Source organism: Desmodus rotundus, chromosome 11 (genome assembly GCF_022682495.2).
Source record: "Desmodus rotundus isolate HL8 chromosome 11, HLdesRot8A.1, whole genome shotgun sequence".
Taxonomy (NCBI): domain Eukaryota; kingdom Metazoa; phylum Chordata; class Mammalia; order Chiroptera; family Phyllostomidae; genus Desmodus; species Desmodus rotundus.
Genome location: NC_071397.1, coordinates 43,386,654 through 43,413,364, shown reverse-complemented (window position 1 = coordinate 43,413,364; position 26,711 = coordinate 43,386,654). Strand labels below are relative to the sequence as shown.

Below are 26,711 nucleotides of genomic sequence, written 5' to 3'. Positions count from 1 at the left end.
GCATTCCTAGAAATATGCAGTGATAGGGCCTTACATCCTTATATAGACAATCACAAAAGAATGTTTGGATACTCTAGAAAACAAGATTAAACTAAAACTGTTTTTCAATACTAATGATTAAAGTCTATTTTGATTTAATGAATGTTTTAAAACAAATTAAAATACATAAAAAATAAATAAAAGAGTGGGAGGAGTCTGTTGAATGTTCTGTGGATTTGTGCTTTATTTTTAAATAAATCAATAAACCTCAACATTTGCTCGAGTACCGCTTAGGCATAATCAATTTCTATTCAGTTCAAATCTTTTAATTTCCTAGTGCTTGTATGATCCACTAAAAATAAGAATTTAATTTTTTCTCTTTGTGAAGAATTTAAATTTTAACAAGCACAATTTTAAACTTTTCCCTAAAGCTTTCTTTACCAGGATGAAAATCAAGTGAAAAATTTACTTCATGATAGCAAGCCTAAAACCTTTGGAAAGCTTTTAATAATAAAACTTTAAATAAAACACTTTCAATATAAAACGATTTCAATACTTATGAACAGTCTGGCAGATATGTCTAGTGTGTATAATTTGCATGCTAGAAGATGAAGAGTGAGAGATGTTTTTCCCTCCTTTAAATATTCTTTGCTACCCACTAAGTGTCTGTAAGACAGTATGATCAATGCTTCTCAGTATTAAAACCGTGAGCATATAAGCAATTTAACACAGGATCCCAATTTCATACTTTTCTTAAAATCTAGACCTTTGTACTTACTACTCTACTCTCTGTTCTTACATTAAATTAAACCAAAAGTATAAAAACTGGTAGCAAATATAGTTTATAAATAGATAACTTTCTGGTGCCTCTGACTAAATGTCTTCTTATATATATATATATATATATACAGGGCATTACTTTTCTTTCTTTAATATCATCACATGATTCTGTTAGGTCAATTATACTGCAAATATTTTTCACAGTTCAGTTCACTGTCAAAGCAAAATGGGTGAGATTTTAAATGAAAACTTTAAGAAAAGTAAAGTTATTCTGCCTATAAATAAGTCATAGACTTGAAAATACAACTTCAGATTCCTAACAGTAATTCCCTCAAAAGGAAACTCTTGGTGTGGTGAACACACAATACAGTTGTACATCTTAAACACTGTCAGAGATGATGTGTTGCAGAATGATGCACTTCAAATCTACACAATTTTGTTAACCAGTGCCAGCCCAATAAATTCAATAAGAAGGAAAAAAAGGAAACTAATAATACAAAGTTGGGAGTTATTTCAAATACTCCCACAGAAACTCATAAACAAACTGAAGAGCATGCAAAGAAATTATATACAGGTAGCAAGCATTTAACAAAACTGATGACAATTTTAATAGGATAATCTCAGCCCCTAAAATCTCAAATAGCAACATGTAAGTTATAATGACAAATTGTACAAAATAAATGCTATGTTAACTTGATGTATAGAAGAATGTTAATATTATAAATTTCAAAAGCACAGTTGCATGTGTTTATTTTAAAAGCACAGTTTATTTTAAACATGGGAAACTACTGCCATACTTAGGGCAAAACTGACTTCAAAGAAATATAAAGTATTAGAGCACAAGGAATTTTACAGATCATTTTGTCCTGTTCCATCCTTTGGCAGATGAGTAAACTGAGGCTCACAGAAGGCAAGTGACTTCCTAGGTTCATCAAGCCAGTTAGTGACAGAACCAGGACTACAGTAATGGAATCTTCTGATTCAGTGGTGAGATGAGAAAAAAAAATTCTTATTTGACTACTATGTCTACTGAATAGAATGACACTTTATAGCAACAAAGAGCTATAAAGCAGCATTAGCTTCCAAAGAAAAAAAATTAGGTACTCTGAAGTTCATGATTCAAATGGATCAAAGTAGCTTATACTCTAATACTCAACTGAGAACTTGTTGAAAACTCACTCACCTCCCTCCCCATCCCCTTTGTCCATTTCTCTTTCACTGCTTTCCTTTTTTACCCTATTCTTCTTTGATTTTTCTACTTCTCTCCTATCCAGAACGTTTTTTTTTTCCTTATAGAATTATATCACATCAAAGACTAGTTCTTTTAGAGCTTGCCAGACTTACGAATAAAGTTCTATGATTTTTATTCTTTGGTATCTAGTCACACCAAATTTTATTCCCTGCTCTACTTTTCCCAATCCCATCCCAGAAAAATAAAAAAATCTTGAATTTTACTTGTGTGTAGTTTTTAATCTATTTTCTATATTTTTATGGAAATGAACAGAAAAGCGGAATTTACTACATTTGAGCCTTTCGAGAGAGCTGATGACAGAAAACAGCAATACAAACAAATGATACAGCCAGTTCAATTAAGAAACAATTGCCTTCTTCCCATAAAATGACTTACATAATAGTAAAAAAAGAAAATAATAGTTCCTAAAGTAATTGAATATATTACAATGAGTTGAATTTTTATGAGAAACCATTATATAACATTAACTGAACATCTACTATGTACCAAAACTTACATTAGGTCCTGGATTGTTGCCAAGTGGAGTCAATTTATTTATATTATTTCCATGCTCAGATTCGCACATAATTTCCTTTGCAGCATCTCTTACTAGCTGTTTAACAAGCACCTCAAATCCTGTATACCAAAATCTCTATACCACACTTACATGTTATCTCAGTTGCCCTTTAGTTGTGCTCAAGCCAGAAACAAATTGGCCTTAAAAATGCTCTTCTGCCTCCTTCTCACCCGAACATCCAACCCACCATCTAACTCTGCCATTTCTAACTCTGAAGGACCCAATCTCATTCACTTTTCTTCATCTCTACTTCTCCCATTAGCCCCCTCCTCCCAACCCAAATCATTAATCAGACCACTTTGTAGCACTCTACTAGTGTTCTGCACCCACTAGTACTCTCTCCATCATATCTCCACTGGGACCCAAGGTGTTTTACATCCAAATTGGAAAGGAAGAAGTAAAATCACCTGATTAGAGATGACATGATATTCTATGTAAACAACTCTAAAGATTACACACACACACAAAACAGAACTATCAGAATAAACAAATTCAGCCAAGTTGCAAAACACAAAAAGCAAAACAAAAATAAGTTCCTTTTTTATACATTATCAATGAAAAATCAGAAAAGAAAATTAAGAAAAAATTATATTTACAATAGCTACAGAAAGAATAAAATACTTAGGAATAAACCTAACCAAGAAGATGAAAGACTTATACACAACATTCTATAAAATAATGCTAGAAGAAATTAAATAAGACATAATAATGGAAAGATCCCAAGTTCAAGGATTACAAGACGATGTTAAGATGTACAACCACCCAAAGCAATCTACAGAGTCAAGATAATCCATACTATAATTACAATGGCATTTTTTTCAGAAATAGAAAAATTTATCCTACAATTATAATTTCAAGAGACCTCAAACCAAAACAATTTTGAAAAAGAACAAAGTTGGAGGTCTCACACTTGAAGTTACAATAACCAAAATACTGTGGTGCTGGCATAAAGATAAGACATATAGGCAATGCAATAAAATAGAAAGCTCATAAATCACATATATGGTCAAACGATGTTGAACAAGGGTGCCAAGACCACTCAATGAAAAAAAAGGACAGTCTTTTCAACAAATAGTGCTGGAAAACTGGATATCCACATGCAAAAGAATAAAGCTGCACTCTTATGTTAATAAAAAATTAATTCAAAATTACTAAAAAACCTAAATGTAAGACACAGAAAGTATAAAGCTCTTAGAAGAAAACAAAAGGGAAAAGCTTCAAGACAGTGGATTTGGCAATGATTTATTAGCTGTCACATCAAAGTACAGGCAACAGGAAACAAAAAGAAATGGGACTACATTATATTTAACTTTTGTGCATCAAAGTACAGAATCAACAGAGTGAGAAGGCAATGTACAGAATTGGAGAAAATATTTACAAACTATGTATCCGATAAGGGGTTAATATCTACAATATACAGGAACTCCTACAACTCAACAACAAAAAATCAAATCCCATTAAAAAAGTGAGCAGCCCTGGCTGGTATGGCTCAGCAGACTGAATGCTGGCCTATTAACCAAAGGGTCAAAGGTTTGATTCCCAGTCAGGGCACATGCCTGGGTTGTGGGCCAGGTCCCCAGTTGGGGGCACAAGAGAGGCAACCACCCACTGATGTTTCTTTCCCTCTCTTCCTCCCTTCCTTCCCCTCTCTCTCAAAATAAATAAATAAAATCTTTAAAAAAGAAATGAGCAAAGGATTTGAATAGATATTTCTCCAAAGATGATATACAACTGACCAATAAACGTAAAAAGATTCAGTATCACTAACCATCAGAGAAATGCAAATCAAAACCACAATGAAGTATCACTCCTCACCCATCAAATTGGCTACTATCAAAAACACAAAAGTGTTTGTGAGGATGTAGAGACACTGGAACCTTTGGGCATTACTGATGGGACTGTAAAATTGCACAACCTCTATGAAAAGAGACTGGGTGCTCCTCAAAAAATTAAAAATAGAACTACGAAATGGTCCAGCTACCCCACTTTTGGGTATGTATCCAAAAGAACTGAAACGCGGGTCTTGAAGAGATATTTGCATAGCAGCACTATTCACAACAGCCAAGAGGTGGAAGCAATTGAAATGTCTACCAACAAAGGGATAAATAAAGAAAATGTGGCGTATACATACAATGGAATATTATTCACCCATAAAAAGAAAGAAATCCTGTCACAGCTACAACATGGATGACTCTAGAGGACATTTGGCTAAGTGATATAAGCCAGTCACAAAAAAAGTAAATACGGTATGATTCTGTATTTAAGTGGACACTTAAAAATGATTAAATGGTACACTTAATGTTATGGTTTTTACCACAGTGAAAGAATACATTAAGAAAATCAACTCAGCATTGTTAGTATAGTAAAAAAAAATCCAAATTTGGAAATTTAATAAAAACACAACACTTCAAGCTCTAAATCAGTGGTTTTTAACCCCAATTGTACAATTATCTCAAACATCTAAAATGTACTAATGCCTGCGGCTCACATGCAGAGACTCTAATGTAATTGAGTAATGTAGTACAGGAAAGTCTAAAAAGTCTCCAGGTGATTTATGCACAGCCAGAATTGAGACAACTGCTCTAGTAAGTGTATTTCATTGTCAAAATTACCAATTACAGACAGACTTATTAACCTTCACCTATCTCTTGCCTTTTCCTGAGGAAAAACGTTCCACTTTAAGAAATAGAAGTTTCACTTAAAGATTCCAGAATTGCTTAAATCATGTTTCTTGCTTTTTAATTAAGTCTGAACGTTTATGTTTATGACCGATTATGTTAAACTGCATAATCATAAATGACTTTTGACATGACTGATATAAAACAATTTTTAAAGATTAAATATTTCATGCCCTAGATCTAACTAGTTAGTATGAGACACTAAAATTTATGTGAAATAACATTTAATTTTTAGTAATTAAATTCTGATATACTTATATAAAATTATTATAAAATACACTCATTCAAACATAAAAAAATATATTTTTAGAATGTCTCAAGAAGCCAATTGAGTATGTGTTTTAAAATCATTTTTAATAAAAAGAAAATTTTGGGGTCACTGTATTTATATTAATTTCATAATAAAATATAATTATTGTTAACAAAACAAACACAAAATGTCATGAGTATGAAATGGGACAGTGAACACTTTTATAAGCTTATTACAGTTAAGTTCTATTACCTTAATTCTACCCAGAGTCGTTGATCCCCAAGGATCTCAGGGTTCTACACAAGTAAAAGGCAACCTAATTTAGCAGCAATTTTTTAGCCCTGGCTGGTGTGGCTCAGTGGCTTGAGTGCTGGCCTGTGAACCAAAAGGTCGCTGGTGCGATTCCCAGTCAGGGCATGTGCCTGGGTTGCAGGCCAGGTCCCCAGTAGGGGGCACACGAGAGGCAACCAGACATTGATGTTTCTCTCTCTTTCACCCTCCCTTCCCCTCTCTCTAAAAATAAATAAATAAAATCTTTTAAAAATTTTTAGCAATTAAAAAAAACGAACAATTTACTTATTTTTTATAACAAGACGAGGATGGTTAAGAACAAAGAAAAGAGAAACAAAGCGAAATACAGTTTTTTAAAAAGACAACGGAGAAGGTAGAAAACTGTATTTGTAAGAGTAGTTAATATATAGTCCATAAGATGTTCTTTTAGTGATTTTGTGTAAGAAATGTCCTAATGCAAAAAACATTATCAACAGATTTAAGTCTAGGACTCAAAGTCACCCCTTTTGGAATTCTCTATACAGACAGGTAAAGATAAATACACACACACACACACACACACACACATACTGAAAGAACTGGAGATTTACTACCTGAAAGTACATGGAGCTGTGCATGCAAAATTAAATCTGGCCTTGTCCTATTTACCTGGAAAGTGTAAGTTATCACTTGCTCCGTGCTCCTATTTCCTCTAAGACATTACTCTATCTTATGCATGATAAAATCTGGGAAACCAGGCAGCAATTTTTCCATGTTCACTTTAAAATGCCAAGTTTATTACTGAAATAAAGATATTTTCTCATAAAACTCTGAAGGATTTATAAGCATTATGAAAAGCTGAAGCTTTAGAAATGTCCTTTGAAAACCAAGGGGAAGGAAGGAAGGAAGGAGGAAAGAAGAGGGAGGGAGGGGAAAAAGAAGAAAAGAAATGAAAAAGAAAACTACAGTGCTTTTACATTCAACAAAGGACTGGCAAGTGATAAAAATATAATTTATGCAATTGCAAATTATCCCCATATAGAAGGAGAAAGGAGGCCCTGGCCAGGTAGCTCAGTTGGTTAGAACTTCTTCTGATACGCCAAGGTTGTGGGTTCAATCCCTGGTCAGGGTACATACAAGAATCAACCAATGAATGCATAAATAAGGGGAACTACAAATCAAGGAATTTCTCTTTCTTTCTCTCACTCTAAAATCAATTAATAAAATTTAAAAAAAAGTAGAAAGAAAATGGTCACAGAAATTCAGTGTGACTGTGATAGGAAGCTCTCTCAGAATTTAGATTTTCAAATGTTGACATGTAGAAAAGAAGGCAAAGCAGGCTCAGGTCCAATGATACACCGTAAGTATGCATACTTATGTTATTAAAGCTAAGACCCAAGATGAACCCTAGTTCACCAAAAATGTTGAGAACAATGAAATTGGTGAAGGTGAATAATTTCTTGAGGAAAAATGAAAGGCCTGCTCCTTGAATCTAATTATGTATTATTTATAACAGAGAAAAAAAATTTCTCTATTCTTATGGTGGTTCTGATAAGCTTTATACTGGAAAGGGTAGAACAATAGAGCAAATAAAAACAAATGAGAAAGTGTAATTTTCAAAATGGGGCTGAAGGTACATTTATGAAACTGAGAGGAACAGCTATAATCCTAAGAGTCTCAAAATTAATTATGCTAAAAACGTGGTTTGTGATTGTTCAGAAAAAGAAGTGTGACTGTGAAGAGCAAAGGCAGAGTAACTAAAAATAATTACATTATACTTTTCACAAAAGTTATCTCTATGTATCACAGACCCAAATGTAAAAGGCAAAACTACACAACTTTTAAGAGAAAAATCCACATGACCTTAACTTTGGTAATAAATTTTTAAATAAAATGCCAAAAACATAATCTATAAAAAAATTGGTAAGCTGGACTTCATTAAAACTTGAAACTTCTGTTCTGTTAAAGACATTAAGAAAAAAGGAGGGAGAACCAAGATGGCGGCGTAGGTAGACACACTGCGCCTCCTCGCACAACCAGAACTGACAGAAAACCCAATGGCAAGGAAGTCCGACACCAAGGAAATAAAAAATAAACATTCATCCAGACCTGTAGGAGGGGCGGAGAGGACTCACGTTGCCGTGGAGGGACTGAGATTGGCGGAGTGTGGGGCGAACGGGTCAAGCAGTCTGACCACTAGCAGACCCTGAAGCCCCACATTCGCGCAGATAAACCGGGGAAAACGGCAGAGAGTGAAGCAGACCACGCAACCCAGCGCTCCAGTGCCAGGAAATAAGGCCTCAAACCTCTGATTGAAAGCGCCCATGGGGGTTGGGGCAGCAGCAGGAGAGACTCCCAGCCTCACAGGAGAGGTCGCTGGAGAGACCCACAGGGGCCTAGAGTGTGCACAAGCCTACCCACTCGGGAACCAGCACCAGAGGGGCCCAGTTTGATGTAGGTAGCAGAGTGAAAGATTGAGATCCAGTGGAGAGTGGAGCAGGCACCATTGCTCCCTCTCGGCCCCTCCCCCACATACAGCATCACAGCGCAGTGACCAGCATTACTGCCCCGCCCCGGGAAAACCTAAGGCTCCGCCCCTTTAAGTAAAAGACGTGCCAAGACCAAAAAAAAAAAAAAAAAATGGCTCAAATGACAGAACACTTCAAAGCTCCAGAAAAAATACAACTGAGCGAGGAAGAGATAGCCAACCTATCAGATGCACAGTTCAAAATGCTGGTTATCAACACGCTCACAGAATTGGTTGAATTTGTTCGAAAACCAGATGAAAAAATGAAGCCTATGCTAAGAGAAACAAAGGAAAATGTACAGGGAACCAATAGTGATGCGAAGGAAACTGAGACTCAAATCAACGGTGTGGACCAGAAGGAAGAAAGAAACATCCAACCAGAAAAGAATGAAGAAACAAGAACTTGGAAAAATGAGGAGAGGCTTAGGAACCTCCAGGACATCTTGAAACGTTCCAACATCCGAATTATAGGGGTGCCAGAAGGAGAAGAGGAAGAACAAACAATTGAAAACTTATTTGAACAAATAATGAAGGAGAACTTCCCTAGTCTGGCAAAGGAAAGCGACTTCCAGGAAGTCCAGGAAGCTCAGAGAGTCCCAAAGAAGCTGGACCCAAGGAGGAACACACCAAGGCACATCAACATTACATTACCCAATATTAAAGAGAAGGAGAGAATCTTAGAAGCAGCAAGAGAAAAGGACACAGTTACCTACAAAGGACTTCCCATAAGACTGTCAGCTGATTTCTCCAAAGAGACCTTACAGGCAAGAAGGGGCTGGAAAGAAGTATTCCAAGTCATGAAAGGCAAGGGCCTACATCCAAGATTACTGTATCCAGCAAAGCCATCATTTAGAATGGAAGGGCAGATAAAGTGCTTCTCAGATAAGGTCAAGTTAAAGGAGTTCATCATCACCAAGCCCTTATTATATGAAATGTTAAAGGGAGTTACCCAAGAAAAAGAAGATAAAAAATATGAACACTAAAAATGACAGCAAACTCACAGTTATTCTCACAGTTATTAACAACCACACCTAAAACAAAAACAAACTAAGCAAACAACTAGAACAGAAACAGAACCACAGAAATGGGGATCACATGGAGGGTTATCAATAGGGGATTGGGAGGGGGAGAGAGTGGGAAAGGTACAGAGAATAAATAGCATACATGACAGGTGGAAAATAGACAGGGGGAGGGTAAGAATAGTGTAGGAAATGTAGAAGCCAAAGAACTTGTAAGTATGACTCATGGACATGAACTATAGGGGGGGAATGTGGGAGGGAAGGGGTGGGCAGGATGGAGTGGAGTGAGGGGGGCGGGAAATGGGACAACTGTAATAGCATAATCAATAAATATATTTAAAAAAAAGAAAAAAAGAGAAAAGGAGAAACCACAGTCAAAGAACATATTTGCAAAGCTCATATCTGATAAAGTACTTGTAGCCAAAACATAGAAAGAACTGATAAAACTCAACAATAAGAAAATGAACAACTCAATTTAAAAAATAGGCAAAAAACTAAACATATGTCTCACAAGACATACAGATGCAAATATGGATATGAAAAGATGTTCAGTATCATTTGTCATTATAGAAATGCAAATTAAAACAATGTGCTATCACTACACACCTATTAGGTTGGCTAAAATTCTAAAAATAGACAACCCTAATTGCCAGTAAGGGTCTAGAGTAATAGCAACTCTCATTCATTGCTGATGAGAATGCACAATCGTACAGCCACTTTTGAAGAGAATTTGGCAGTGTCTTACAAAACAAGGCAGTCTTACCATATAATCTAGTAATATACTTTCCTAGGTATTCACCCAACTGATATGAAGTTATGTTCATACAAACATTTACATGCAACTGTTTACAGATGCTTTGTTCATAAACATCAAAAACTGGTAGTAAGTAAGATGTCCTTTATTAGGTAAACTGATAATGGAATATTATCCAGCAATAAAAAGGAATGAGCTATTAAGCCAAAGACATAGATGAATGTTAAATGTATATTGCTTAGTGAAATAAACTACACTGAAAAGACTATAATTATGACAATCTCAAAAAGGGAAAAGATGGTAAACAGGTCAGGAGCTGTCAGATGCTCACTCAGGAGAGGGTTGAGTCGGTGCAGCAGTTCTTTTAAGAGCAGTGAACTATTCTGTATGACACTGTAATGGTGGATACATGACACATGTGTTTGTCAAAATCCACGGAACTCTACAGCAGAGAGGGAATCTTAAGGTATGGAAATCTTTAAAAGTGTACTTAGTAAGTTTGGGAAGCTCAGGATGGAATGCAAAATACGGTAAAAAGAATCTAACTGTATTACGGATATTATGAAAGAACTTCACTAAAAGAGATGGGGAAATAAGGTGTTTATAGTTTAGTTAGAACTTTGGATAAGTAGTCTGTAAGAATAATGGCAAGAGTAAGCATACATAGCTCTATATTCTAATTGATAAATATATTTTCCACAGGGGTACAGATTCTCAATTCTGAAATCACTATACTTGTATACTAGGACTGATTAAGTATACAGATGGTCAACAGTAGGAAAAGCCAACCTGAAAAGACTACATACTGTATGGTTCCAATTATATGACATTTTGTTGAAGTGAAGGTAATAGATAAGCAAAGAGGAGGATGCTAGAATAATCAATGTGGTATGGATTAGAGTTAGAGACTCTATATGTAACTTGGTTACATATAGAAATGTTTATAGGTATGTGCACATACACAGATTAGTATACCAACATATTTTGTTGCTTTGTCCATGGAGAGGTCTTAGAAACAATGTCATCCTACTATCAATGAGCACACCCAGTTACCAGGTCTTGGTTTCTACTACAATTCTCATTAAAAGGAACCAAGGCTTCTTAAAGAAAGAGCTGATTTTAGGATTGGGGCAGGAAATATGCAAGATAAGCAACTTCTAGTGCCAGAAAGCAAGGAAGTATGCAAACAAAAAATATCACTCACAATGATGGGGTTATGTCAAAGGGTCACAAAAGTTAACTCAGAGTTCCCAATATTCAAAGCTGGAACAATTCGAGCAACAAAATAAAGTAGTATTAGATTATGACCAAAGTATACAGTAAGTATCCAACGAGGCTACAATGGTATAAATGACTAAATAAGTATATGGAAGAAAAGACAAATCTCCTGTGTAAAATTCCAAATTATCTATGCAGATAACTGCTCCCTCAAGGAGGTAGGTTAATTCTCCACCTGTGTGGGTGGCATAGGTAACCTCCTCCCAAAGAAGAGAGCATGGAAAAGGGGAAAAAGATAACTGTACAGTGGAGAAACCTGACAAACACACTACCTCAGCCAGGTGATCAAGGCTAACATAACAGTCAAAAGTAACATGGACAGCATGCATCCTTGATCAATGTAGTGGCAATGGTACTTTACCTGTGATCTTCCTCCCCTAAATCCACAAGATTTAATCACAAGTTTCTGTGATTAAATCACAAAAATTTCCTCCCCAGTTTTAATCACAAGAGCAACATCATACAAATCCCAATTGAGGGATGTGCTACAAACAACCTGACCAGAATTCCTCAAAATTGTCAAGATCATCAAAAACAAGGAAAATCTGAAAAACTCTCACAGCCAAGAGGAGCCTAAGGAGACATGATGACTAAATGTAATGTGGAATCCTGGATGGGATCCTGGAACAGAAAAGGGACATTAGGTAAAAACTAAGAAAATTGAGTAAAGTATGGATTTTAATAACACAGTATCAATACTGGTTCATGATTGTGACAAATGTATCATAATAATCCAAGATAATAGTAGGAAAACTTGTTGTTGAGAACGTTTAATTTTTCTATAAATCTAAAATAAAAAAGTTCATTTAAAAAATAACAACTTAGGTTGGATATTAAACAGTCTTACTTAACAGAACTCTAGCCAAGTATTATAGTTTTTCATCAAATCCTTATAGACAAAAAGAACTAGGGGCCAGACATAAGAAAAAAATGGGTGTGTTTGATGAAGCGATAATAACCAAAAGGTGTTGATTAAAGGACTAAAGGCAAGCAGAAAGATTTCTGTAAGTGTCCCAAGGGCTAGGTTTCTGGACATGATCTTTTCATAATTATTATCAAGGACCTGGATGCTAACAGAATGTATACTAGTAAGTCAAACCTTGAAAAACAAAATGAAGATTTAAAAGGATTTCGACAAGTTACAGAGACAGAATAAATCTTATTAAAGACAAAGTACAAAAATATAAATAATTTAATAGTAGCATTTAAATATATTTTCTGTGTGGTGTTAACGACCTCATTGAGTTGTGAGACAGATATGGCTACCCAAAAAGGCAATGTCATCTTAAGTGAACTTAAGTATAAATTGTTAGATGAAGGGGAGAAAGTACCAAAGTCCTCAAAGCTGGCCAGCTCATGTTTAGGGTACACAGTAAATTCTGAGAATTACACATTAAAGAGAACCACCACCAACAAAATGCACTAAAAATATTAGGTATCATGATTGTAGACACAAAAGCATGCCACACCAGATGGGCTTTTAGTCTACAGAAGAAAAGATGACTAAGCATTGACATGATAGCAATCTTTAAATATCTTGATTGATATGGTGCGAAAGACGGATTTACACTGTTTGGTATTGCTTTAGGGGTAACTCTAGATCCAAAAGATGTGAACTCAAAGAATATAGTTTTCACAATAAGTATTTTCCAATAAAAGGCTAAGAATGGACTGAACTATACAGTTACTATTCTCTAGGAGTGTTCAAGCAAAGGCCCATTATCTACCAGTAATGTTTTAGAAGGGAATTACGACTGAGTAAAAAATAAATGAGTATTCAATGCCTTTCCAATCCCAAGATTATAACTGAAGAAAGGCACAAGCAGTGTACGAGCCTAAAAAGTTCCTGTGGTATCAAAAGCCATCTATCTGCATTATGCTGGTTTAGTTATTAGAGTCACCGTAATTCTAGGAGGCTAACATCTTAAAGAGAAACCAGTATTTTAAATTTTGAGTCCTGCCAACTCTCAATCCCCCCAAATCAAAGAGCATTTCTTGGTCTAGTTGGGTTTTAGTAGGTCCAAAACTTAGTCATACAACAACCATACAAAAATGGAAACAATTTGGGATTAAATGGACTGTCTACTGTTGAAATATTACATCAAAGCTGAAAGGTTTCACTATACACAAACTAATGAGCAATGCCTATTAAGGTGTACTTATTGTTCTCTGAACTCTAGCTCTTCTCTTCAAGCTTGTTGCAGGTTAGATTAAGTTAAACCAAGGGGCTGCATATATAATATAAAAAGCTAAAAGTTCCCCATCTTTCTGAACCATCAAATTTGAAAATGTAAATAAATTGTGTGTGTAAAATGTTAACTCCTACAACTGTTTCAAAGGAGGAAATGATTATACACTTCTAGTATATGTGATTATACATAAAATGACTCCTATAAAAGAAGCATTCTAAACAACAGAAAACCATGGAAAAGATTACGGCTGCAAAAATCTTTTCATCATATAGTATCTCTCTGGTTGCTTCATGAGTTGTACTAAAGTCTGGCTACCTACAATTCACTTGCTATTAAAGAAACTCCTATTGGCTGTACAGTCCAAATTATTCCAGTGGTTCTATCAGGTGAAGACCAAGAAATAAAGCAGCACAGAGATGGGCAGACATTTGTTAACAGAAACAATGTTAGGCACTTTAGAACAAGTAAGAAAACTGAGTACACTTTCTTTTAAAATAAATTTTAAATCTCTGTTAAGGTAAATGTTTCATTTTCCTACTTTAGCATAATGTGTGAGTCTGCCAAAAACCCTCTTCACAAGTTGAAAACAGAAAAAAGAAGTTAATTCTTTATTTAACCTAGGTGGAATTTTATTTTTATTAGGCTAAGGTACAACAGGGCATATTCCAGAAAAGAGAGAGGTTGAGAGCTGATTTCAATTCCTGGCTATGCCTCACATCACTGGCAATGTGATGTAGAAAAGGCAAGTAATCTTTCTGAGCCTCAATTTTCTGATATGTGTAATAGGAAAACTAAACCTTTTTCATAGGATCGTTGTGATAGTTAAATGAAACCATGCACATAAACAACATATTTCAAACTGCTTGAACTGAACAATGTGATTTGATATTATTACTATATTACATCCACTATTTTTAAAAGCTGACAATATTAGAAAGTATAATTTGATTATAACAGTAAAAACATAATGATATCAATATAATGGAAATAAAAACTAATATGCCAAAGGCAAAAAACATCTAAGATTCTCAACTTTTAAATGTTCTTCTTATTTTAAATAATGAATGTCTACTCTCTATTTCTCTAAGATCTTGAAAACATTAGCTAATTCGTGGACATCCACAAAGGAAGGGGGTGCTAAAAATAAACTTTTTGTGTGAAAATTAAGAAAACAGATAACACTGCTAAGAACAATCAGGAAAGCATGGAGAAATGGTAAGAAGGGGAGTCAGGTAGGAATAACCAGCTTGAAGAGAAATTTGGAGATTAGCTGGGAAGACTTTTAGTAAATAACAAAGTATCAGAAGAGTTCATGAGCAACGGGCTTTATACTCTATTCTCAGAGTCTTCAAAATCTGCTATAACATTGCAAAATACTTAAGAGTTGGCCATCAAGCAACAGGAAAAGCAATAATAAACAACAGAGGCAGCTTGTTTGATACTCTAATTTAACCTTGGGAAAGGTGAGAATGAAAGCTGGGCACTTTCCAAAATAATCTCAAGAAAAGGACCAAAGATGACAACTATTCTTTTCATTATGGTAATACACAGTTTTTGAACTCTAAACACTTATTAGTGTTTTAGCCATCTACTTCCAATAGGTTACCTGCCAGTTTGAGTTTAACTGGGATCTTTATTGCCTCAGCTCATACAATAACAACAAAGAAGGATAAAATAAGACTGAGCAATAAGGTCCTTGAGAAAGAGTACTAATCTTAAGAGACAGAGATTTAAGAGTTCTAGCATTAATTTCTTATTCTATTTTGAAGAAAATCATTTAACCACCCTATTTCTGCATCTCCATCTGTCAAGTAAGTTAGTTATCAAATATAAGTCTGACTGCCACCTGTCAGGATGCTGCAGAGAGAAGTCCTCTATTAAAAAGATGTTGGGAAAAAAATGTAGTTTCTCTGTAATGTTAAGATTATAAAATCCTATAAATGTATCTTTTCCCCCAAATAAATAAAAATGAAGGGTCTCAAGCACCTCAGATAAAATTCAATCAAATGGTCCTTGTTTGGGATATCTTGAGATGAACCATATCAAAACAATTTTAAATACTTATTTTTTTCTGGTGTAATGATTCTTTTTTCTTCTCTCTCTCTCTCTCTCTCTCTCTCTAGAAAATTTACCTTTATCCTTATCCAAGGGTTCCTGGGAAAGAATAGTGCACAGTACCGGGTTTTTCCACACCCCAGTCTCTTGAGCTAGAGTAGCTAAAAAATGCAATTCACAGCTGCCATTCTCCATCAGCTTTTCATGAGCTACCTATAAATATTAAATAAACATCCAAAGAATTACAACAGATTTTTAAAAGCAAGCTTATCAGGCTTTAAATATAATACTAAACTTTTGAAAAATAAGACTTTTACCTTAAAAATTTCATGTCATATTACAAAGTGCTAAATTCCTTTACTTCTGATTTTTAAAGTCAAATCTCAAGGATAAGCATTACATCAATTATAAATTTTAAATAAATACAGTGTATTTTTATAAATAAGTCCATGTTATTTTCCCCCAAAATCTAAACCAAGAGCAAAGCTATTTCTCAAGGAAGCCATCAAAATATCTATAGCATAAAAGACTTTACTCATTCTACATCCTATGTTTGTAAAAAAAAAAAAAAACCCAAAAGTTCTATTATTAATAAATGACAGATCTGCATCAAGGCCCACGTGATCACTTATACATATTCCAGGTAAGAGACTTATGAAAAGAAAACAATTAAATGCATGATTTTTCATTTACTCACTACACAGCCCTGGCAAAATCCTATTACAGCTGACACGAACCTTGCTAAGTAGTTTTTTCCAAATGTTCATGTAATTGGCTTATTCTTCAGGCCACAAAGGACCAACAGTTTTTATTCAATATAGAAAATGTTTACTGAGAATTTCTATGGGTCAAGTACCAAAGTAATACTGGGGGAAGAGAACTAGTTCCTGTGATTATGGGGCTTATCCTCTAGTGGGGTAAAGAAATGTTTAAACAGTTAACACAGAGGCAAAATGAAACAAATGTTGTCAAGAAGGTATAAAATAACCCGGAGGAAGCTCCAAAATAAGAGCAGTGTCATGGAAACTCTTAAAACTCCATGCTATGTTTATATAAAACATCTATTCCTCAATACCGTAAAAACTCCCACTACAATGATTTCAAGTGCTTTAAGAAATTTTCTTTGAGCAATTGCTGAAAGCTACCACAGAGGAATTTAAGGAGTTATTTCCTTCTCATGAACTCATATAAAAATATCAACTAGTGCTATTATTTTAAAAAGTAAAGTTTAAAAGTTAATCTTATGCTGACCAAAAATAAATAAGTAAGTAAGTAAGTAAGTAAGTAAGTAGCGTGAGGGAATCGGTATTATATTTGTATATAAACAACTTATTCAATTCTGTGGTACAGTGTCTGAATTATTTACCTAAAGATAAACATGCTGGGAAATAACCCAAGACACAAGGTACTGATATGCTGAAGCAGAAATTGCATAATCAAAGTTAGCTGCAATTTGACAAGACACTTTTACTTCCACAGTTTTTAAGTACCTATTATGTGTAACACATAATAGAATGGTATTAAGATATGAATCCTAACTTCAAGAATTTTACACTTGATAAAGATTTTAATGTTTAATATTAAATAGGAAAATTGAATTCTCTAACTATAGTTTATTTCACATGCTTCTAAAATTTGAGACTAACTCTCTTTAATATATCTCCTGCAGAAAAACATAAGGCCAAAGGATATTTTGAGAACTCTAGCTAAAGAAAAAGACAACTATACTTTTTAAAACTAGCTAGCAGGAACACTCTTTTTAACCAATTAATGAAAATCTTCTTGATTCTTTAATAAAACCCAGCACAATCTAGTGCTTGAAACAAAATTTAATGTGCTTGAAAATGTTCCGAAACAACTAAATGCAAAATTGTATAGTACTTCATATAAGTAAAATAATAAAAGAGACAAAGCATGTGTTTTCAGCTTTAGGAAAAAAAAGCATGTACTTTGTAATAAAGAACCTGAGTTCAAATAACTATTCTTGGTATTAGCTGTGTAAGTACAAGCAGATAAATATTTTAGAGCATGAGCCTCAGTTTCCTCACCTTTAAAATGGGAAAAACATAACTACCCCACAAAGTTTTCATAAGAATTAAATGAGATATGTTAAATTCTCATAAATACTGCAGATTTTCAGCATTAGTTAAACTGTTTCTAAATACAAATGAGGACATTTTTCTTTTATGTTCCCTTACTGCTCTGGCAAAGCCTTCTAATTATATGGTCTTAGAGAACAGTGCACTATTCAACCAAACTAAATATATATACATTTAGTAAACATTTATTGGGTACCTACTATATGCAAGATACTAGAGCTAATAACAACAGCAATTAATGTTTCTTGCTACTAAGATGTTTTAAAGTTTAACCCAATAATTTATTAAGAATAAAGAAAACTGACCTAAAATGTACCTATATTAAAATTACTAGGTAAATATTCTTACCTGCACCAGTGTCTGAAATTGTTCCCACTGTTTATCTGGTAACTCAACAGGCAGACACAATAAAAGTTCAACACAGCTTCTAAAAAACAAAAAGTAGGTAAGGATACAAGTAATTATTAAAATTTGAAGTAAAATAAAATGAATAATTCTAACATCATCAGTAGACTTCCCATAACTAATCTATTTAAAATTAAACTATCATAAGAGCTGAGATATAAAGTTAAAACAAAAAAGCTAAATCTAATTTTTCATTTAACTCAAAAGTCTACTCACAATGCCAAGCGTTCCAGAACCAATGCTACATTTTCACATTCAGAGGTAAGATAAGGTCGGGCTTTAACATAACTTTGGATAGCCACTGTGTATACCTCCAATAAAGGTAAGGGATCTTCTGAAGTTTTCCATTTCTCTGCATATTCAAGGAGTGTCTGTTTTGGAAGGAAATAATAAAAAGTATTTAATGTAAATCCAAATATACATTGGACTAATCAACAGTTTTTCTTTCTTGCATGAGAAATTTTAAAAACAACATTTTTTTATTTATTAAAACAAACAGTTTATACTGATTAAAATAGTCAAAAGTTATAAAGCTATAGAGCTCTCTATAGGGAAAAAAAACAGTGTTAATTCATCCAACAATATTGTGTTATTTTATGAAGGCTGGTTTTAAATAGTGTTAACACTATCTCCTCTCTAGCCCAGTCGAATGCCACATTTTACTCAAAATTTCTAAAATATAAGTTATTTTAAATAGAAGAATTTCAAAGAATATTTGTTTTCTACTTTTTATATAAGGAGCATAAAATTCAACACATAATACATGAATCACATATGGTCAGAAAAAACATGTAATTTTTCAGTTAGTAAAAAATTACAGTGTATAACATATTACCATCTTTTTAAAAAAGATTTTATTTTATTTTTAGAGAGAGGGGAAAGTAGGGAGAACGAGAGGGAGAGAAAGATCAATGTGTGGTTGCCTCTCGCATACCGCCTACTGGGGGGGACCTGGCCTACAACCCAGGCCATGTGCCCTGATGGGAATCGAACTCACTACCCTGTGGTTGGCAGGCCGGCACTGAATCCACTGAGCCACACCAGCAAGGTCCATATTACTGTTTTTTTATGACAAGTTTTATAATTAAAAAAAAAACCCTAAAGACCTTCAACATATATAATCAGTATTAAAGACTATAAGGTCAAGTGATTTTTGTAATAAAGTGCTAATAACACTCCTCATTCCTTAATGAAGTACATATTTCAAATTCAGCTTATCAGAACCACTAAAAAGAAAAAATGCTATTTATCCTACAGAATACAGAGATGGAAGAAACTGGCTTCACTAGTTAAACACCCACATGTTATGACTTTAATTACTAAAATTGTGAGTTACTAAAAACTAAAAGGTTCTACAATTATGCTAAATGAAGTAGGACTCTAATTAAGTGCTTTTTATAATTTAAAAGACTGACAGAATTGATCCTCTTCACATTTCAAGGTTTAAGATTCATCTCATCACATGTGAAAATTCAGATAGCATTTTCTAGAAAAAAGGGTATCTTGAAGGAAAACTGTGAGGGCTTGTATACTCTGGTATACAGAAGCAGCTTAAAAAAAATAGTGTAGGTAGGTAGGATGAAGAAAGGTGGCAGGAAGGAAGGAAAGAGGAAATGATTTATATTCTACTACCAAACACTCAAAAGAAAACACTGTCTTGTTCTCTCTACTAACCTCTAACCAGCAGAAGTAGTTATGTGATCGCAGAGAGAAAGAAAGAAAGAACAGAAAAGGTAATCTGGTAAATTAAAAGAACATCATAATAACAACAACTCATTTTCTGAACAATCATATACTCATAGGCCCTGACACCCCTCCAAGTTGGATAGAAGTACAGGTAACCCAAAGACTCAGTATTTGTAACTGACATCTGAAGTTAGGGACACCTTGTGGGACTGAGCCCTTTAACCTGTGGAGTCTGACATTAAACTCCAGCTAGTGTCAGAATTTGGACTGAACTGTATAGGACACTGATTTGGTGTTGGAGTATTGGAGAAGTGGTATTGGGAAAGACACCATGTATTTGGTGTCAGCAATAAAAAAAAATGTATCTCTCAACAGAACTGATAAAAATCTAAACAAAACTTACCAAATGAACAGAAAAATGTGCATTCTGGGATTCTTTTGTGATTATCCCTCTACTTTTAGGAATAAAACTGAGTATGAAGTTCTGTGTCTAAGAAATGTTACATGGACAAATGTTGGCATGGTTGGTTTTAACATTTTCCTTGGGCACTTTATGATGACCTGACAGAGGATGACTTTGCTTACATCTTCAAAGATTTCAGAATTAGCATCAACTAAGCATATAATTCTTACTTGCCTTTCATCTACCTTTCTAAATAAGTTATTAAATAATATTTTCCTTTTCTGGAAAAACAAGTTTAGACATCTAGGGAACTTCATGCCTGGCAAATGCTTCCAATCTAATATAGATTAAAATGAACACCAATGGGTTACTTCTGGCCAAGATGGAGGCATAGGTAGATACATCTTGCCTCCTCGCACAACCAAAAGAAGGACAACAACAAATTTAAAAACAAAAAACAACTAGAACTGCCAACTAGAAAACCGAACTATATGGAAGTCCGACAATCAAAGAGTTAAAGAAGAAACATTCATCCAGACTGGTAGGAGAGGCAGAGACAGGCACCAGGATGGAGAGGATGTGTGGCAAGATGAGGCAAGGTAGACGGCTGGAGGACTGGGTGGGTGAGACGGTGGCTGGCAGTCCCACATTTGTGTGTGGGAAATCTGGGAGAACTGGGGAGTGAGACAGACTGCACAACCCAGGGTTCCAGTGTGGGGAAATTAAGCCTCAAAACCTCTGGCTGCAAATATGTGGGGGTTGTGGCAGTGGGAGAAACTCCTAGCCTCACTGGAGAGTTCATTGGAGAACCACAGGTGCCTAGAATGTACACAAAGTGCACCACAATGCAGCAACGTGAGTTGCCTCCACCTAGTGAATACCTAAGGCTCTGCCCCTTACAATGTAACAGCTCTGCTGAGACAAAGAAACATGGCCCAAATGAAAGAACAGATCAAAACTCCAGAAAAAGAACTAAGCAATGAAGAGATAACAACCTATGAGATGCACAGTTCAAAACTCTGGTAATCAGAACGCCCAGAGAAATGGTTCAGTATGGTCGCAAAATAGAAAAAGTGAAGGCTATGCAAAGCGAAATAAAGAAAAACATACAGGGAACCAACAATGAAGGGAAGGAAACCGGGACTCAAACCAATGATCTGGAGCAGAAGGAAAAGATAAACATTCAACCAAAACAGAAAGCAGCAGCAAGAATTTAAAAAAATGAAGAGAGGCTGAGGAACCTACGGGATAACTTTAAATGTTCTAACATCCGAATCATAGGAGTGCCAGAAGGAGAAGAGGAAGAGCAAGAAATTGACAACTTATTTGAAAACATAACATAATGAAGGAGAACTTCCCCAATCCTGGAGGCAAAGGAAATATACCCCCAGGAAGTCCAGGAAGCTCAGAGTCCCAAAGAAGTTGGACCCAAGGAAGCACACAACAAGGCACATCATAATTACATTACCCAAGATGAAAGATAAGGAGAGAATCTGAAAAGCAGCAAGAGAAAAGGAGACAATTACCTACAAAGGAGTTCCCATAAGACTATCAGCTGATTTCTCAAAAGAAATCTTACAGGCAAGAAGGGAGTGGAAAGAAGTATTCCAAGTCATGAAAGGCAAGGACCTACATCCAAGATTACTCTATCCAGCAAAGCTATCATTTAGAATGGTAGGGGAAATAAAGTGCTTCTCAGATAAGGTCAAGTTAAAGGAGTTCATCACCACCAAGTCCTTATTGTATCAAATGATAAAGGGACTTATCTAAGAAATAGGAGAAGATCAAAAATTATGAACAGTAAAATGACAACAAACTCACAACTATCAACAACTGAACCCCCCCCAACAAACCCCAAAACTAAGCAAAGAACTAGAACAGTAACAGAATCACAGAAATGGAAATCACATGGAAGGTTATCAGCAGGGAAGAGGAGAGGGGAGAATGGGTCAAAAGGTACAGGGAATAAGAAGCATAATTGGTAGATACAAAATAGACGGGGGGAGGTTCAGAATTGTATAGGAAATGGAGAAGCCAAAGAACTTGTATGTACGACCCATGGACATGAACGAAGGAGGGTGGAGGGTACAGGGCATAGGGGACTAAAGGGGGGAAAAAAAACAGGACAACTGTAATAGCATAATCAATAAAATATACTTAAAAAATAATAAAATGAACCTCTAAATTTTCCCTATTAGTTCTCTTGTAGTAATGAGTCAATTTCCACCATACAGGGTGGGGCAAAAATAGGTTTACAGTTGTTTGTATGGAAATACATTAATTAATTAATGATGCAAGAATAAACTTTCTCATACTCACAACTAAACCTACTTTTGCCCTACCCTGTAATTTTAAGTTTGCTGGAAAAGAAAATACAGCAAAGAAATTTTCCAAAAACTTTAAAATTATAAATTTCTTCCATTTCCTATTTCCCAAACTTCAGGAAAACTAAAAAATCATATATAGCTACATATATATACATTTTGCCCACGGTCTGCATTTCTTGATACATCTAGCTCTGCAAAGGGTACACAAACATTACTTCTTTGCTCTGAGTTCTACTGTCCTCAGATTAGAGTTTTTAAACTTAATATGTGATCAAAGATGAGTTTTTGTGGGTATAACAGGCTGAATTGATGAGAAATATAATTGACAAATCACAGAGTGTTAAACCAGAAAACACCTTAAAAATGATCTCCTTTCACTTTATTCTGCAGATGAATAAAGAAGAAAGCAGCTTCTGGTGCAAAGGAGACCTTTTAGTATGAGAGATGGTACCAAAAACAAAACTGATGACATGTTAATATGTTAAAAAGTTGGGTTAAAAAAGCAAATACCTGTATAAAGCTATGAGTTGATATTCATAGTCATTAAGTATACTGATGGTAGAGCTTCCCTAGTTTCTCAAGACCTTAGATCAATAGAACCATTGAGAAATTGGAAGTATCCCCAACACAAGTGGTTAATAAATTATGGTTTCTTCAATTAAGAGAGGTACTTATTTGTACCTACTACCTTATCCCACAATGATCATTCTTTTCATATAATTATAAAGATCATTTAATTCTTTTTTACAGGAGTAATTAAAGGGTCCAGTGACCTGCACATTATTAATATAATTGGTAACTAACAAAGCCAGTGAAACATTCTGTCCACTACAAATACTAATTGTGGTAATGTAACAGAACTATTCAATATAAATCTGTAGAATTACTTAAAAATTACAAAGTGCCTCTTACCTATATTATTTCAATTAATTCCTCCAATTCATTGAAATTTATCCAATTTGCCAGCCACAACAATTAAATAACTTGACTTCTTTATCAGTTAAGATTATTTTAGCTAAAAGAAAGAAAATCCAACCAAAAGTAGCATAAGCAATAAAGTGTACCACATAATAGGAAATTAAGAGGAAAGGCCAGATCCAGGATTGATTAATTCAGTAGCTCAACAATGTCTTTAAGAACCCACCTAATGTCTTCACTCTGCCATTGTCAGGTGATGCCCCCACCCAACACCCAGGTCTCAAGAGTGTGAAGTAGGCTTCTTACCTAGACTCAGCAATAACCAGAAAAAAAGACGAAACCATCTCTTGACGAGCATCTCTTCTAGGAACAAGGAAACCTTTCCAGAAACCCCCAACCCAATTCCCACCAATGTATTTCTCATCAGCTCTCAATGGTCAGAACTGCATCACATACCTATGTCAAAAGTCACACAGCCATAATAGAACTCCATGGCTAATTTTTAAACCAATCAGATCTCATTCGCCAAAATTAGAGATAGGGCCTGCTTCTCTGAAGTACAAAGCCATGTAGAAGAAATAAAAGGTGTGAATAAAATCAGGCTTTTATTAGGGAATTGGAGGAGGGGCCAAAGTCTCACACTGGCTGTCTCACCAATGGTTTTTACTGCCACATGCCCTTAAGAATGAATAAGTGAATGTGTGTTTACAGATGTTTATATTTATATACACATATAAAGATAAAAGTCATTGTGATCCAGTTTGGAGGATGGTACAGAGAATAAGAGATAGAGAAAGAAGCCCAAGTCTTCCTATAAGGCACCATATTGCTTCCATTATTGAGTAAACCATAAACTAAGTATGGTAAGAAAATTTAAAACTGTTTTATATGGAGAATGACTGATGGAACTAAGGTTGCTTCATTTGGAATAACATGTAACACTTACTGAATATTTCCTATATACTAAGTACTGTTCTGAGAGTTTTACATTTGTTACCTATTAGTAATTAGATAAATTATATTAATGTACTTCTTTTAAAAATGGACAAATTGAGGCATAGAGACGTTCATGTAACAAACCCCAAGAGCACAGAGCTACGTAAGAGGCAGAGAGAAGATTCAAACCCTAGTACTCTGACTTCAAAGTTTAAATTCTTAACTACTATGCTCTATCTACACTTCTGGACAAATGGAAATTTGATTCAAAGTCAAAATCATAAACCTGAAAACTTGTCACATTAGAGTTAGTCTTATTCTGTGTGGTCTCACAGGACAAACTAGGACCTCTAGGTTCAAGTCTGAAGATGACAACACTTCTGTTTCCCGTGAGGCAGAAACATCAAACAGAGTTAACCAAAAATAGAACAGATTAGCCTCCTGGGACAGAAGGCCGCAGCACTGAAGTCACTCAAGCAGGAGCAAGATGACAATGAGTTCAGATTGCTAAAGAAGAGTCATATTTGGGAGACACATTCCATCACTCCAGAAGAAACTACACTAGTGTGCAATGTGTGCATAAGGGATGGGGAGTTCATACTGGTTTTGATTGATGTACACATTGAGTAAAACTAATTTTAGTTAGTCTTCTAATATTTAAAAATTGTAAGTTATGTGTAAAACTTAGATTTCTGATTTTTCTTATTAAAATTTTTGGAAAATTAGGCAATCTATATTCCAGCATGGCAACAAATGGCTAGAGCTGAGTGATAGATGGAGTGATGGATGAGCAAAGCTCATCCACCAGGCATGGGCTCTCTGGTTGCTAAATGCCTCATCTAGCTGCCTTCCTCTTTAAGGTATCTATTGGACCCCTAACAAGGTTATTTGTGGTGACAGCCTCTATTCTATAGTGTGTATTATGGGCAAATCTGAAATAGGAAAAAAAAAATACAAGCAAATGAAAGGTTAAAGGATAATGCTCTAACAAGATCTCTAACAGAGTGTTTCTCAACCTCTTCTTCATTATCATCCCCTCCTAACGAGTCTTTTGACGTTTTTTCCTAACTCTCCCCCATCCCTAGTGAAATTTAATACTACAGATGTACTATAGTATATCTGTTTATGGGTCATAAACTACTGTAATATCTAAGATTTTCTTTTCTCCCCAAGAGCCAATCTTTTGCCTCTTTGGGAAAGCAAATGCACTATTTAACATTTGGCTCTTAGGATGATTTCTCATTGTCTAAACCACTAGAATATATATATATATACTCTAGAGCAAAAGACAGTATCCAGTAGCTTCCTTTAGTTCCTCTAAAGAATATTAGAAAACAAAAGAGGAACAGAACCACAGGGGTGTAAAATTTAATGAACCTAAGGATTAATTACATTATTGTTCTACATACAGATAAAAATAGTGGACTGTTGAATATGTCTACACTGTAATGCTTGTTTCAGTTCTAATTTATATCTAGGATTTCTTCAGAAGTTCTTAGAAGTTTTGGTCTCATGACTTTATTCTCTTAAAAATTACTAAGAATATCAAAGAGTTTTTGTCTATATGGATTACAATTACTGATATTAACCATATTAGAAGTGAAAACTAAGATTTTCAAATTATTTATTAATGAATTAAAATAACAATAAACCCGTATGTTACTATAATGTATTTTTAATTAAAATAAACATTTCAAAAAATTATAAGAGTGATATTGTTTTACATTTTTCAGATCTCCTCAATGTTTGGCTTATTAAGAAAAGGTATTACATTCTATTAGAAAACGGCAGGAATTGTATCTATTTCTGCATTTAATCTGTTCCTGTATCACACATCATGTAACCTCTGAATACTCTACTATACATGAGTTAAAGAAGGCAAATATCTTACAATTTTGACCTTTTGGACTCCTAGAACTTTTGGTGAATGTGTAATACTCTTCAAAATCTCAAAGTTATGAAAATTTATTTTAAGGTTCTTGTGGAAAAATTAGACTCAGACATTTTGCACCCTGCTGTCCCCAAACTTCATTAAAACAGTTAATTTTTTTAAAAAAATGGCATAAACTAGACTAAGAAAACTATAATGGAGAAAAAAGAAACATAATTTTAAACACTGGAAAATATGAAGATTGGCACTCTAAGTAGGCTTTACATAAAAACACCAACTCTGCAGAAATCACCAAAGGGCTCAAAAACTGTGAGCTTTGGGTGCCTCTGGAAATGAGGTAAAGGTGGGAATAAGAATGAGGATTGGCCCTGGCTGGTGTGGGTGAGTGGACTGAGTGCTGGCCTGCAAATCAAAAGGTCGCCAGTTCAATTCCCAGTTAGGGCACACTCCCAGCTG

General features: G+C 34.8%; 1 protein-coding gene across 6 annotated transcripts in view; it reads right to left on the bottom strand.

The window, feature by feature from the left end:
• ZNF292 (zinc finger protein 292) overlaps positions 1–26,711 on the bottom strand; it is a 98,738-nt gene that overhangs the window by 24,118 nt on the left and 47,909 nt on the right. For 3 of the 6 annotated variants that reach the window (XM_045188536.2, XM_024551679.4, XM_045188537.2), the window contains 3 exons: positions 18,311–18,465; positions 18,038–18,116; positions 15,668–15,803 (listed from right to left, as the gene is read on the bottom strand). In XM_045188536.2, the coding sequence (XP_045044471.1) occupies positions 15,668–15,803; positions 18,038–18,116; positions 18,311–18,465 (370 nt within the window). Of the gene's footprint in view, positions 1–15,667; positions 15,804–18,037; positions 18,117–18,310; positions 18,466–23,422; positions 23,572–26,711 lie in introns of those variants that run through there. The other 3 variants (XM_053914171.1, XM_045188538.2, XM_053914172.1) reach the window with 3 other exon arrangements.